The sequence below is a fragment of the Pollicipes pollicipes genome, unplaced genomic scaffold (genome assembly GCF_011947565.3).
Source record: "Pollicipes pollicipes isolate AB1234 unplaced genomic scaffold, Ppol_2.1 Scaffold_1600;HRSCAF=1878_pilon_pilon_pilon, whole genome shotgun sequence".
In the NCBI taxonomy this organism is placed as follows: domain Eukaryota; kingdom Metazoa; phylum Arthropoda; class Thecostraca; order Pollicipedomorpha; family Pollicipedidae; genus Pollicipes; species Pollicipes pollicipes.
Window position 1 is genome coordinate 23,164,995 of NW_023595962.1, and position 13,461 is coordinate 23,178,455.

At 55.1% G+C, this 13,461-nt stretch overlaps 1 protein-coding gene across 1 annotated transcript; it reads left to right on the plus strand.

The window, feature by feature from the left end:
* Nucleotides 1–5,701: 5,701 nt before the first annotated feature.
* LOC119092965 (protein LMBR1L) lies at nucleotides 5,702–11,461 on the plus strand. The gene is made up of 3 exons (XM_037215863.1): nucleotides 5,702–5,732; nucleotides 8,098–9,182; nucleotides 10,461–11,461. The coding sequence occupies exons 2-3, from the start codon at nucleotides 8,136–8,138 to the stop codon at nucleotides 10,965–10,967; spliced, it is 1,554 nt and encodes a 517-aa protein (XP_037071758.1). The 5' UTR covers nucleotides 5,702–5,732; nucleotides 8,098–8,135; the 3' UTR covers nucleotides 10,968–11,461.
* The last annotated feature ends 2,000 nt before the right edge of the window (nucleotides 11,462–13,461 follow it).

The following is a 13,461-nucleotide window of genomic DNA, read 5'->3' on the forward strand; positions in this document are numbered from 1 at the left end:
AGCGTGAACAAAGCGGTGCCATTGCCGAACTGTGGGAACGCGCCAATGACGGGCGCGTCTGTCAAGGTTTTTTCAGTCATTCGAAGGGCCGTCTGTGCGTCACGTGGCCGGATTAAAATTGGCCTCCTGAGTCAGCTTAAAAAGTGGTGCCGCGACTTCCGCAAAGTGACGGGCGTATTCACGGAAGAATGGTGTCCGGCCAAGAAAGCTGCCAAATTCTTTTGGATTTCTCGGCAGCGGCCACTCAACAACTTCTCGGATTTTGTCAGGATCTGCACAGACATCCGCCCGTGAGACAACATGTCCCAAAACGGCGCCACTCGAGCAAAACAGCTCACACTCCTTGGGATCCGAAGTCGGACTGGCGTTACGCAGGCGGCTCAAGACAGAGTCAAGCTTAGCCAGGACGCCGGAGAAGTCTGAACCACGTACCACAATGTCATCGAAATAATGTACACGGCTCGATGAAGGCACGTCCTTCAGCACCACATCCAGCACACGAGCGCAGGTTGACGGAGCCCCAGAACAGCCAAACGGCATCCTGGCAATACGGCGACAGCCAAAAGGGGTGATGGTAGCAGTATTATCCTTTTCCGCCGGGCTTACTCCCACCTGAAAATGAGCATTGTTCGTGTCTTGAGCATAGAAGATGCCTGTAGCCCGAAGGCGCCTGAAGTGTATCAACCACACAGTAGAATGGGGTATGAATAGGACCTTCGTGACGGAACGACGCCCAATTTCCACGGACCATCCTCCAAAGCGCCCTCGCTTACCAGCTCCTCAACCCTGTGTCTGGACTTCACCAGCCAGATGAGGCGGAACACGTCTCGGTAGATGACGCACAGCCGGAGTCTCACCAGTGACAATGCAACGGCTCACAAGGATGGTGAATCTTATGAGGCTGTCAAGCATCGCTCCATGTTTGCTAAGCACAGCCTGCACCTTACCCGCTGCTTTTCTCACAAGCTACATTTCCCGAGTCAAAACTGTCACCAAAGCTATAGCAGTTCGATGTGTTTGGCTCACTTGCTATGTGCAAACCTTACTTCCAGCAGCCCCCAATTCACCACGCTTGGGGATTGATATAGGCTCCGTTGTTATATTGTGTACAACACATGGCACCGACGAACCGGCTCAACAAGGGCACTAATGAACTCGAGGCCCTCTATATTAAGGTCTAGTTCAACCACTGCAGGTCCACGATAGTCATAACTGGGCACAAAGGCACGCGTGGTAGCTTCATCCCCCGGGGCGACGACAATATGACCCCTGACCTCCACGCTTCCAACCGGGACGGCTTCGGCTGAGATAGAACGCACAGTAGCTTCTAGCGTTAGGACGAGGCGGCCCCGGCGAATGCCTGTCACCCACGGGCACACTTGAAGAAAATCAAGTCCCAGAATACACGGCACGTCAATGGACCGTGACACGACAACGGACAACATTACCGGAGTCTTATCGAAATCAGAGCTTAGAACAGCTCGACCCAGAAAGGACAGATTACCCTTGGAGGCCGTTATACCGCGCACTGCGGCTTTGCGCAGCGACGGTCTGTTTGGGCAAGCTTTAAACACGGTCTGGTTTATGATGTTAATGTTACTGCCCGTGTTAAGCAGGGAGGTGCAACTGACTCACACTCTGTAGCGCCGAGCGTCATATCTAGATTTAAGTCTTTCCGCATTTCTGTTGGCCCACTCCGTACGGGGCCCGACCCCGGGCTCCTGTCCTGTCCATTGCTCGCTTCCCACGGGGAAACTCTTGTCACATACCGCCTACATGTGTCCCACTGTGCTGCAGCGCCGACAGCGATGATCGATTTTGGCACGCTGCCACCTCGACTGACCCGCTCCCCGCAGGCATGACACGCGGCTGACGGGACCCGACTGGTCGTGATCTGGCGGACTGGTGATCCAGCCTTACCTTAAGCTCAGCGGTCGTCGTAACCGTTGCTTTTTTCCAAGACTTTTTCTGGAAGAAACGACAGCATTTGCGCAGCGACGGTCTGTTTGGGCAGCACAGCTGTCGCTCCAGCTGAGCGACAGATATGCTGCTTCTGTCTGCCGCAGTTAGCGTGCCAACAGAAGCGCCAGAGCTGCATCTAAGGATAGGCATAAGCTGCGCTTTTGTCCGACGTTTGCCACGGCAGCATCGGCAGAGGAAATGCCGTCAACGATCACAGCCCAATGATATTCATCCGGCAGTGTTGAGAGCAAGTGGTTAAACAGCAACTCATTCTGACCATCAGCTGACTGGTTGGGAAACGCATTGGCAGCATGTTTACGAAATGGCATGGAAAAGTTATCCCCAGAGACTTGGCACGATCATACCTGAGGCCCCTTAAATCCAAGTGATAATCCACTGTGCTGTGCGAAAAGAACGATGTCCGGATGCCATTAGTTGCTGTCTGAAAAGTCCACTGTTGGTCCCTGGGTAACGCATCGTATGCATCTCCGCCAATGCCCGAAAGGCACAAGGAAAGAATATCTACCTTTCGGACATCACTTCATATCTGCAGTCGGGCATATCTGCCAAAATCGTCCAGGAAATGACCAACACATATATCCTCAGGAAAACGAGGCAAGCCACGTTCACGTGGGTGGAAGTCGTGCGAACTGTCCACGTTACTGATTTGTCCTCGTCCATGTCTGGCATCGTACAACAGTAATTCTACAAACCCAGCGTGTCAAAACAGCGCATAAAAAGACAGCATGAAAACAGACCTGAATACCGACTAAAATAAAGCCTGATTCCAAGCCAGGAAACTGAAGAGACGTCGCGAACGCAGCCGTCCGCCGTCGGGGCGCGCTGTCCGAGCGCACCGTCGACACAGGCGCGCTATCCGAACGCACTGTCGACACAGGCGCGCTGTCCGAGCGCACTGTCGACACAGGCGCGCTGTCCGAGCGCACCGTCGACACAGGCGCGCTGTCCGAGCGCACCGTCGACACAGGCACGCTGTCCGAACGCACTGTCGACACAGGCGTGTTGTCCGAGCGCGAGGTACATTACGCGGTACATACACGCGCGCTGTCAAAGCACGCAGCCGATGTAGCGCGAGAGAAGAAGCCAATGTCTTAACTCCAGGGCGTTGTTGACTTCGCTGCCACCAAATGCAGACTGTGGTTCACTTCGGACACTTGTATTTACAGTCGGTTCTCGTAGACCAGCTTAAAGGGAATGTTTCACATGTGAGAAATGGTAGCAATCATCAGATATGATGAAACAAATTCTTCTATTCGTATACTTCTTAAGTGGAGAAGACAGCTCCGGACAGCACAACTCTATAATGAGTAACTATGCTCCTCAATGCGTCATGGTGACGTCAGGGCACCGTGCAGAACATTGATGAAGAGCCAATTGACGGCCGTAAAATCTGCAAATCGTGTTCACAAACGGCAGATATGAACGCCTCAGCAATCATACTTCCTTGGCTTGAATCGCCGCATGGCTAGTGGAATGGCAGGATTTGAATGGCGTTATTATGACGTCATAAACATCAAGGCGACTTTAACATACTTACTCCGATGTGTCTTTCCCCATTTCCGCGGGCTGATAGCTCAGAAATGAGATAGGCTTATGTCTTAATAGGGGCGGGATCGTGAACCACCAAAAGGTCTTCTAGACGGCTCTTTCAGTTCCAGCGCCCATCTAAATGTGGAACACTCCCTTTGACTCTCGGCCACACCCGGCCGTCCCTATCCCAAGTTTGCCGTCCCCCGGCCCGCACACGCGACCTCGGCCGGGTCACGTGGTCAATGCCCGGAGGCATGAACACAGCCAGCCGCGCCGGTTGAACGCTGACCAAGCCTGCTGAAAGCCGACCCTGGAGCCCGTCACCAACTCCCTCCTGCAAACACATTCACCCGCGGCGGTGCGGCGCTCGGGTGGCCGTTCCGCGGTCGACGTGGTGCGGGCGCTCGGAACCGTTGACGGGCACAACATTCCTTTGCGTATGGCGAGGGCCTCGGCTGTAAACAGCACGGAGGTTCGGCTCATTCGGAGGAGTCTCGCTAGATGGCAGAGGGTGGCTGGCGCGCGCGCTGGCTCGGGAAGCCGAGGCCGGCGGCCGAGCGATGAAAAAACAACTCCGAATCTGTTCCAGATGCTATAGCAGGGTGGTGCGCATGCGCGATGGAAATGCTTACATCACTCCGGCGTAATCGCTATTCAAGCCGCAGAGGTCGGCCATTTGAGGCGCTCTGCACCGTGGCCAGTCTGGGGTAGGTTTTTGGGGACGGGCCAAAGAGGGTAGGACTCTGCGGCCTTTACGTTCCTTCGTATCTTATCAATGTCTGCACGCTACAATTTGACTTGAGCGAAGTATGTTTTGATATCGGTTTATTGATGAGGCGGGTTCTTTGACGAGTATCGAGGTTTGGCGTCAGAAAGTTGAGTGTTAAGTTCGAAATTCGGCCGAGTATGGACATGGCAATAAAAACACATACATATGCAGTGAGCATATTTCCCTTTCCTGGTGCGCTGTGCCGGGGTTGCTTTGCGGTGAACGCCGAACGAAACTCTTCCGGGCCCGCACATCTATACCGTGTGGCAGGCGGAGCAAGTGTGCATTAAACTGAATCACGATGCATGGATGTGGCCACTAACTGCAATGTGGTATTTCACGATGAGGACTGGCGCGAAGCGCTGGCCAGCAACGCGAGATCGTCACACTACTACATATGCGTTTGACATGGTAAAACATGGGAAGTATGTTGAGTGCTCTGGACAGAATATAACAAAAATACGTGCTATCAATAATGCGTTACATTACAAGTACCTAAAAATATATTCTTGCCGTTTGTTGTTTTCTCAAAGTCCTTTGGAATGGCTCCAGCCCCCGCGATGGTCCAGATGCATGGGGCGTCACTTGCTAGTCCTGAGTCAGAGGCGAGCAGCTGCCTCAACGAAGTCCTGTTTTGTACATCTCAACTTGCATAGAGGAGCCTGTGGGCCTCCGCCTTGGAGATGCTGCAAGACCACTGCGTGCCAAATATTGCATACTTCACTTCAGTACACACGGCAGGCGTTCGCATGGTCACGCACACGTTGCCCACAAGTTGCAGGATGCATCGCTGGAAGGATTTCCATGCGTTCGCAAACAAAGGCTGTTCTGTCCCGTCAGCCCCGGTTTTCATCTGGAATGTGTGGGACAAGTGATTCGCACATAACCTTCCTTGCGGTCTTCCTCTTATGCTCGGTCACGGTTTGTAATTCGCTATTCAGATAGAGGGAGGCCGAGGCCCCTCCCCAATTTCGGTTCCAGCTTCACAACTTTGAGAAGAGAGTGGCCCGATTCCGACAAAAAACCGTTTGAAGGTGTATTTTTGACAGCAGGTTGAGTCATTTTTCGCTTGTCGGCCCCTCTCCCATCACATCTTGCGAAACTACGGCTCTAAAAACTGCTAAAAAAAACTACTCATTTCCAGTTTGAGACCCGGCGCTGATTTGACGGGTCTGTTTGACCGATCGGACTTGCTGTTGACTTCGTGCCAGCGCACATTCAGCAATACACCCGTAGTGTGACTGGGGTTAGTTGTAGGGTGTTTGCACCACTTCCGTGGTGTTTTTTCGCGCTCATGCTTAAACCGTTTGATATTTCAATTTACGCAGTTGACAATCATTGTTCGATCTGCGCCACGTTCACTGAACTTTGCGCCTGGTTTGAGGCAGTTCAAGATCGCGAGCGCTGTGGGGAGGAGCGGTCCCGGAGGATGCGTGCCGTGGCAAGAATGGTAGGTGTATTCGATTTTTTTAATAGGCACGTGTGGTAGGCCAAGTTTATTGCTTGCTTATAATAGCTGGATTGAATTGGAGGCCGGGAGAAGGAATGCCTTAGGAGAAGTCATTTCACCCTGGAGTGTGAAACTGATGCGTAGTGAGGTTATAGGTAGGTACAATTTTATATAGTTCATACTTACAGATGCGATATTTATTCTGGACGAATATACCCTCAGGATCTCCTTTGTTGTCACTTAAAACCAGGAGTTACAGGGATCATCAAGGGAGGAACAGTCGTGGAGATGTGCATTCTGATCCTTGTCATTGTGAACTATGGAGGCTTCCTTTGCAAGTTACACCACTTCTATCAGCATTTGGTGTTTCTCTACAGTATGTTGTGTAGGAATCCCTTCATTAGAGAGTGGTATGTGATGCTCAGCTGGAAACATCTGTCTGGGTAGTGGGTAGTCTGGGTAGTGAGACTGGAAGTTGTTTGCATTGCATTGCATCTAGATTGAATCATACATGCAGTTGCTCTGTTTATTGTGCATTATCCCAGCCTGCGATCTGAGATCAAATCAACTTAGACCATACATGCAAGCAGCCTGAAAGCTGATGGGCAGTGGAGAACTGTGGTAGAGGCTGTTGGCTGGTTCTTTGATGTTATGTGTGCTGGGTTATAATTATTTTTAGAAACATTGCACTTGAGCATGTCATTGTCAACCTGTCGGCGAAACAGCCTATAAGTCAGCATTGAGCATGTCATTAAATCTAAATGAGATTTGTTACACATTTCTCTGCACCTCAAAGGAGCTGAAAATGGTGGAGTTCTAATTAGAGCTCAACCTTCACAACAGGTTAGGTTTTTGCAAGTCATAGGTTGATTTGCAGGCCTGATCCCCATTCGTAGTGGTTTGCAAATATGGAATGTAAGATGCTAACCAGTAACATGCCTGATCAGGCCAGTATTTCCATTTGGCAGCAAGCTTGAAATTTAAAGCACTTTAAAAGGCTAAATTGATAGCTGATGTTTCTTCAAGATCATTGAGGATCTTATTCTATCAATACCACCCTGGAATATATGCCTGAGATGCATCATTTGAATGTGTATTCAATACACATCCTTATAATATGAAACTGAGAGGGATGATCTGTGTGATAGAATCTAAGAATAAATTGCTTTGGCATGTGTCTGTGCTTGCTGCAGGCAGGGTATGCCTTTGCATACACAGATGTTGGCCCGGCCTGCTTGTCAGAGCCTGTAATGTGCTAATATGATTTAATCAACCTTTGCAGCATAATCTGGTTAAGTGTTTCAGATCTCACACATTATATATTCACTGACTGATGCAATTTTCAAGCATGTTGCACATCAGCTTGAGTGCACCATCCAATCCATTTGATGATGCATCTCCAGACATCTTAAATTTCACTTCAGTTTTTGTTTAATTCATATTTCACCCACACCGCATGAACTTGCTATTTCACATGGCATGCTTGGTAGCCAGACTGATAATGAATACAATTCAGAAGTTTTTATGTTTCACATCATGCACACTTAAAATGATAACCACATGTATAGGAGGGGATGATAGGATGTATAGTTTTAATTTGTGTGACAATATGATTTGCTTTCCTTCCCAAACAATTTCCTTTGACTATGGTCATGTGTGTGCAACTGACTGATATGATTTTATTAATATGTTTTATTGATATGTGATTTTATTGATGTGTGTGTGTCCTGGCAACTTAACAGCACACTCAGCTGTTGAGGCTATGCAGTGTCACCTGCCTCTCACCCTGACAGGAAGAGCAGGCCCTGAGTGGAATTTGACCCTGTTTATCTGGGTTCTCTGACTGCACTTCTGGTGCCATTTTATTGTGGCACTGATAGTGCAGTGGCTCAGCCACATGTCTGGGAAACCAGGAGTGCTGGGTTTAGTTCCCAGCTGAACCCACCCTTCCTGCCAGGGTGAGAGGCAGGTGATGTCATACAGCCTCAGCAGCTGAGTGTGTTGTAAAGCCCTAATCACACACTTGTACTTCACCAGACATGAAAAGCCATGGGTTTGACCCTGTCAACTGGCATAATGTCTGGTCATCCCCCATGGCCAATCAGCAGCAGACACGTTGATGTGAAATAGATAAGTGGAATGCATGTGCCGTCGAATAAGCGGACACTCATAAAGCATGTACCACAGTGAGCAACGCACATTTATACTCTGACGAATAGATGACATGTCCTCTTTTTATTGGTGTGAATATGCTACGTCTGTGGAATTTCTTTGTGGCAAAGCACAACGTAGCGTATCGGGCCGCACCATTCGCTGCTGGTCGCCGGGTACGCTGGCTGTCTACTGACTGCTGTCGCCCCGGCAGGCGGGCGTGCGCGCCGGGCCCCGGGCCACCGGCCGCTGATGGAGTTGGCCGACGAGCCGCCCGAGGCGCTGACGGCCGGCGACCCCTGGCAGCGCGCCTTCCACATCCTGGTGCGCGAGTATGTGGTCACCTTCCTGCTGTTCGTACTGCTGCTGGCGCTGGCGTACGGCCTGGTGCAGCGGTACGCGCGGCGCGAGCAGGCCGAGTACGCCGTGCGTGATGACGAGGAGGCGACCGTACACCGCACCGCGCTGCTGCTCTGCACGTTCTCGCTGGCGCTGGCTGGCGGCGCCGCCCTGCTGCTGCCCATCTCGATCACGGCCAACGAGATCCTGCTCTACTACCCGGACTCGTACTACATGCAGTGGCTCAACAGCTCGCTGATACAGGGCATCTGGAAGTACATCTTCCTGCTGTCCAACCTGTCGCTGTTCGTGCTGCTGCCGTTCGCGTACCTGTTCACCGAGTCGGAGGGCTTCGCCGGCGCACGCAAGGGGCTCCTCTCGCGCGTCTACGAGACGTTCACCGTGCTCTCCCTGCTCGCCGTCCTCGTCGTCGGCATCGCGTACGTGCTGTCGGCCTTCCTGGACGGCGAGAGCGGCCGGCGCAGCCTGCAGACGGTGTGGACCGCGCACCTGCCGCTGCTCTACTCCTTCATCTCCAGCTTCGGCGTGCTGCTGCTGCTGCTCTGCACGCCGCTCGGCTTCGCCCGCCTCTTCGACCTGGTGGGCCGGCTGCTGGTGCGGCCGCATCTCATGGACGACGTGGAGGAGCGGTGCGCGGCGGCGCGGCTGGAGGCGGCCGCGCTGGTACGCCGCCTGGCTGCCGCCGCCGCCGCCGCGCCCCAGCCGCTCCTCTGCCCGGAGGAGGAGGAGGCCGAGCCGGCCGTGCGGCTGGCGGCCGTGCGCGAGGAGCTGGCGCGGCTGGAGCGGCGCCGGCGCGCCTCACCGCTGGAGCGGAACCTCGGCTACCCGCTGGTGATGCTGGCGCTGCTGGCGCTGACGGCCGCCGCCGAGTTCATGGTGCTGCGGAACTCGGTGGAGCTGCTGGTCGGCGTCAAGGCGCTACCACTCAGCACGCAGCAGGTGAGTCGGGGCCGGGAGAGACGGCCTGCAGGGCTGAGAAGCCTGCCGGTGGGACGGGTGAGAAGCCTGCCGGTGGGACGGGTGAGAAGCCTGACGGTGGGACGGGTGAGAAGCCTGACGGTGGGACGGGTGAGAAGCCTGACGGTGGGATGGGTGAGAAGCCTGATCATAGGATGAGAAAGAAGTCTGGAGATCTGGAGAAGAAGAGAGAAGACCAGAGGTATGGGGTTCGATTCCCCGCGGCGCCCGCCCTTCCTGCCAGGGTGAGAGGCAAGCAACGCCATATAGAGACAGGCAACGCCATACGTGCTACCCACCTGTGCCAGACAGGTGGGTAACGTATGTGCCCCCTGGGTATATTGTTTGGCTTTGCTCTCCATTAACTTGCCGTGTGCCGTGCCTGCAGTCCGAAGCCTCGTAAGCTTTTCTTCTACTCCCATTCGTGGGTACGGTCTGGGATGCGCGTGCTTATCTCGTGCCGTTCATGCCCATTCTGAATTGTGGTAGACGTTCGTCCATTTGCATGCTCCGGTGCTGCCCTCTTTAGTTCCGGTTTATCTGTACCTGACTGTCAGTTTGAAGCGGTGCTACCTCTGCACCGGCGTCCAGGTTGATTTCGGGAGCTTTCGTCTCCCTTTGTTCGCGGAGGGCTGGCGCTTACTGTGGCCACATATCTCCGGCTAGGAACTGTGAAAAAGAACAGGAACTGTGAGATCAATAGGTCCTATTGTGCATTCGCATCTGTTCTAACGGAGGTGACCACAGATGGCAGCACGTATTCCCTGGCACCAGCAGAACGCTGGGATTCGGTCTCGGGGTGCTTCTCCGTGTAACCTCGGGAGTCTCTGCCTTGTCTTGATGTTGTAAGCGTCTCAGAGTTGGTGCTGGTGATGATGATTGAAGCTGAGATCGAAGTATGTCAAAACCGCATGGTGATCAGTGCCATGCATCCCGAAGTGTCCTCGCCAAAGCACCGAAGGGGGCCAAAATAAGCCGAAAATGCAGCCCATCAATCGGCAGGAACCCAAAATACAGCTCTTGGAATCGTGCGTAAATGTGCCTGTACCCACCCAAAACCACTGTGCCGCCAGGTTCAAGAGAAGCACCCTGAAATTGTGTGTAAAGCGCGCCGCTGTCCACCCAGAGGACAGGCCGTGGCCGAGGCCGTGACCTTGCTCGCCGTGTGACCAGGCCCAGTGTGGCCAGGCCCAGAGGCCGTGACCTTGCTCGCCGTGTGGCCAGACCCAGAGGCCGTGACCTTGCTCGCCGTGTGACCAGGTGACGCTCGGCATCACGTCGCTGTCGGCCCTGGGTCCGGTGGGCGCCGCCCTGGAGATCGTGCTCATCGGCTACTTCCTGCTGACCTCGCTGGTCGGCTTCTACTCGCTGCCGGCGTTCAGTCGGCTACGGCCGGCGGTGGCCGACACCCCGCTGCCGGCGCTGATCGCCAACTGCGCCGTCATGCTGGTCATCTCGTCGGCGCTGCCGCTGCTCATCCGCACGCTCGGCATCACCAACTTCGACCTGCTCGGACACTACGGCAAGGTGCGCTGGCTCGGCGACTTCTACATCGTCTTCTTCTACAACATCGTGTTCGCCGTGGCGTCGGCGCTGTGCCTGGTGAACAAGTTCACGGCGTCGGTGCGGCAGGCGCTGTTCCGGCGGCTGGCGGCGCTGCGGCGGAGCCTGCAGGCCGACCGGTCCGCGCTGCGCCGGCGCGACGCCTCCGGCTCGGCGGCGGCCGCTCCGGCCGGCGCGCCGCAGAAGCCGCCGCCGCCCGGCTGACGGGCGGCCGGGCTGGGCAGGGCGCGGCGGCGGCCGTGGAGGGGTGACAGGTGCGCCTGGTGGGAGAAGGAGGGGAGAGGCAGAAACGGCTGGTATTTCGTCAGGAGTCTTTGGCACTGGAAGGGGCCGCATATGCTCCGGTAGGAGGCGCTTGTGTGCTGGGATGAGTGGGTGGGTTCTTGAGGAATGATTCACGCGATGTGGAGCTTGGCTCGTGCGGGGATTGCGTGTGCACCACACATCCCGGGCGTGTGGCGTCTCCCGGGGGAGCGATAGCGCCATGTTGAAGGGAGCCTCGTGGTCGCGGGAGCATGCTGACCGTGGTGTATCGCGAATGGCGAGAGCGGACTCAGCGAGCCTTGCGACGTCTCCGCTGGGAGGCGCGGTCGAAGCTCAGCAAGTCAGAAGTCGAGAGGGAAGACGGTCGGACGGCCGCGCCGCTGTGGCGCCTGCGCCGGCCGCTGGAGACGGAGCTCTCTGTGGCGGCCGGCCGGCTCCGGACGCGCGTGGCCGCCGCAGCTGAGCCGCCGCTGGCGGACGCGCCGGGCGCGGGCCGCGCTCGCGCCCCGGCCGCGCCGCCTCGGCACTCACTCACGGGTCGTCGCTGCTGCCGGCCCCAGACAGGGGTCGCTGCCCACTCATCGCCGGTGTGTGCGGTGCATATGTCGTATTTATTTTGGGTACCTTATGTTTTTCGTTGTTTGCGCGGACGGGGTGGCGGCGTCCAGTGCGGGCGGGTGGTTTGAGAGCCACGGCCGGCAGTATGAGAGCCGCTGGCGGCTGGTTGGCGGACGGCGCGCCGCTGGTGGTTCGCCGCTCCACTCCGATATTAGCCGCGCTGTCCTCGACGGTGGCCAGTCTCTCCGAGTCATATCATGCGCGCGGCGTCGGCACCGCACGACCTGTCGGGGCGCGGTCGGCCGACAGCGCCGGGCCGGACGACCTGTCGGGGGCGCGGCCGGCCGACAGCGCCGGGCGACCTGTCGGGGCGCGGCGGGCCGACGCACCGGTCGCAGCCGCGGTGGGTCGCCAGGTGGGGGATGCCTGCCGCCGGTATGCTGGAGGGTATTAACAGGCGGATAGGTTGGTTCGCTCGGGTCTCGTGGCTCGGAAACTTGAGTGTGTCGCAAGTCACGTGCCACATTTCGTCGCGTGTCACATGTCAGGTGCCACTTACATGTCTTGTGTCACATTTTGTGTCGTGTCACTCGCATATGTCATATTCCTCGGCATTTGACGTGCTTGGCTCGGAGAGCGGTCACAGACGTCGGGCATCCTGGCCAATGTTCACCGAAAGCTGTCTGTCCGGCCATGCGCGCGCCGGAAGTCGGTGGCTTCCGGCCGCGACTGAACCGGAAGTCACATTTTCGGCCGCCAAAACTTGCCACTCGCGGCGCACAAGTGTCATGTTGCTGTCTTCATGTGATGGAGGGGAACCCCAACGAATTGTCGCTTTCTTGGAGGGCATTCCACGCGCTCACGGATAGTGTTTTGGTAATGTGCGTCGTTAACGTCACTTCGTCGTCCGATCCATGTATTACGACGTACCTTGACTCAGACTCAAACCGTTCTTCCGCACACACGTCGAGAATACACATATGTGTTGGTACACGGGTGTGTGTTTGACCTTGGACTGCCCTGATCCGCGGGCATGTATTTGACCCTGGATTGCCCTGATCCGCGGGCGTGCGCTTGACCTTGGATTGCGCTGATCCGCGGGCGTGCGTTTGACCTTGGATTGCCCTGATCCGCGGGCATGTATTTGACCTTGGATTGCCCTGATCCGCGGGCGTGCGTTTGACCTTGGATTGCGCTGATCCGCGGGCGTGCGTTTGAACTTCCCCGCTCCAGCAGCTGCCGACTCGGGCGCATTAGCGAGCGCTGTGGCGCGCGGCTCGCGCTCATCATCGAGCACCGGCGCGCGGCGCGCGCAGCTCGGGCGCGTGGCAGTCGAGCAGGCCCAGCGGTATTGGCGTCAACACGCCCTTTTGCGCTCGATAGACATCCCTTTGCCAGGCGTCCGTCGAAATGGTAACACTTTTGATGGCAGACTTTTGAGGGATTTTTGTCATTTCAAGAAGGCATGCATGGAGGCGAATGTACGCCAATTGCGTGACCCCAAGGCATACTTAACCGGCCTTGAAGTCGGATCCAAATCTAGTGTTGAGATCTTTGATCTAAGAATATATACATATATACATATATATATATATATATATATATATATATATATATGTGTGTATATATATATATATATATATATATGTATGTAGTATGTATATATCAGTGAACAGAACTTCTACCAATGTCGTGAAGTTCTCAAAATGTGTGGCATATCGCTATTTGAGTGTGTCACTTCTCTCCCTTGCTGTTCAGTGGTCAGATATGATCACCTGAGATAACACCCCCTGCTGCCCAGCCTGTTCAGGCTATGTGCAGTCCTGAGGCTGGTTGACCGCAGGTGAAACTTTGAGGCGAACGCCGGAATAAATTT

Bases quoted from the DNA above. Each gene is read 5' to 3' on its own strand.
- LOC119092965 (XM_037215863.1), top strand. From the start codon at position 8,136: ATGGAGTTGGCCGACGAGCCGCCCGAGGCGCTGACGGCCGGCGACCCC. The intron at 9,183-10,460 runs GTGAGTCGGGGC...CCGTGTGACCAG, and splicing joins TACCACTCAGCACGCAGCAG to GTGACGCTCGGCATCACGTC.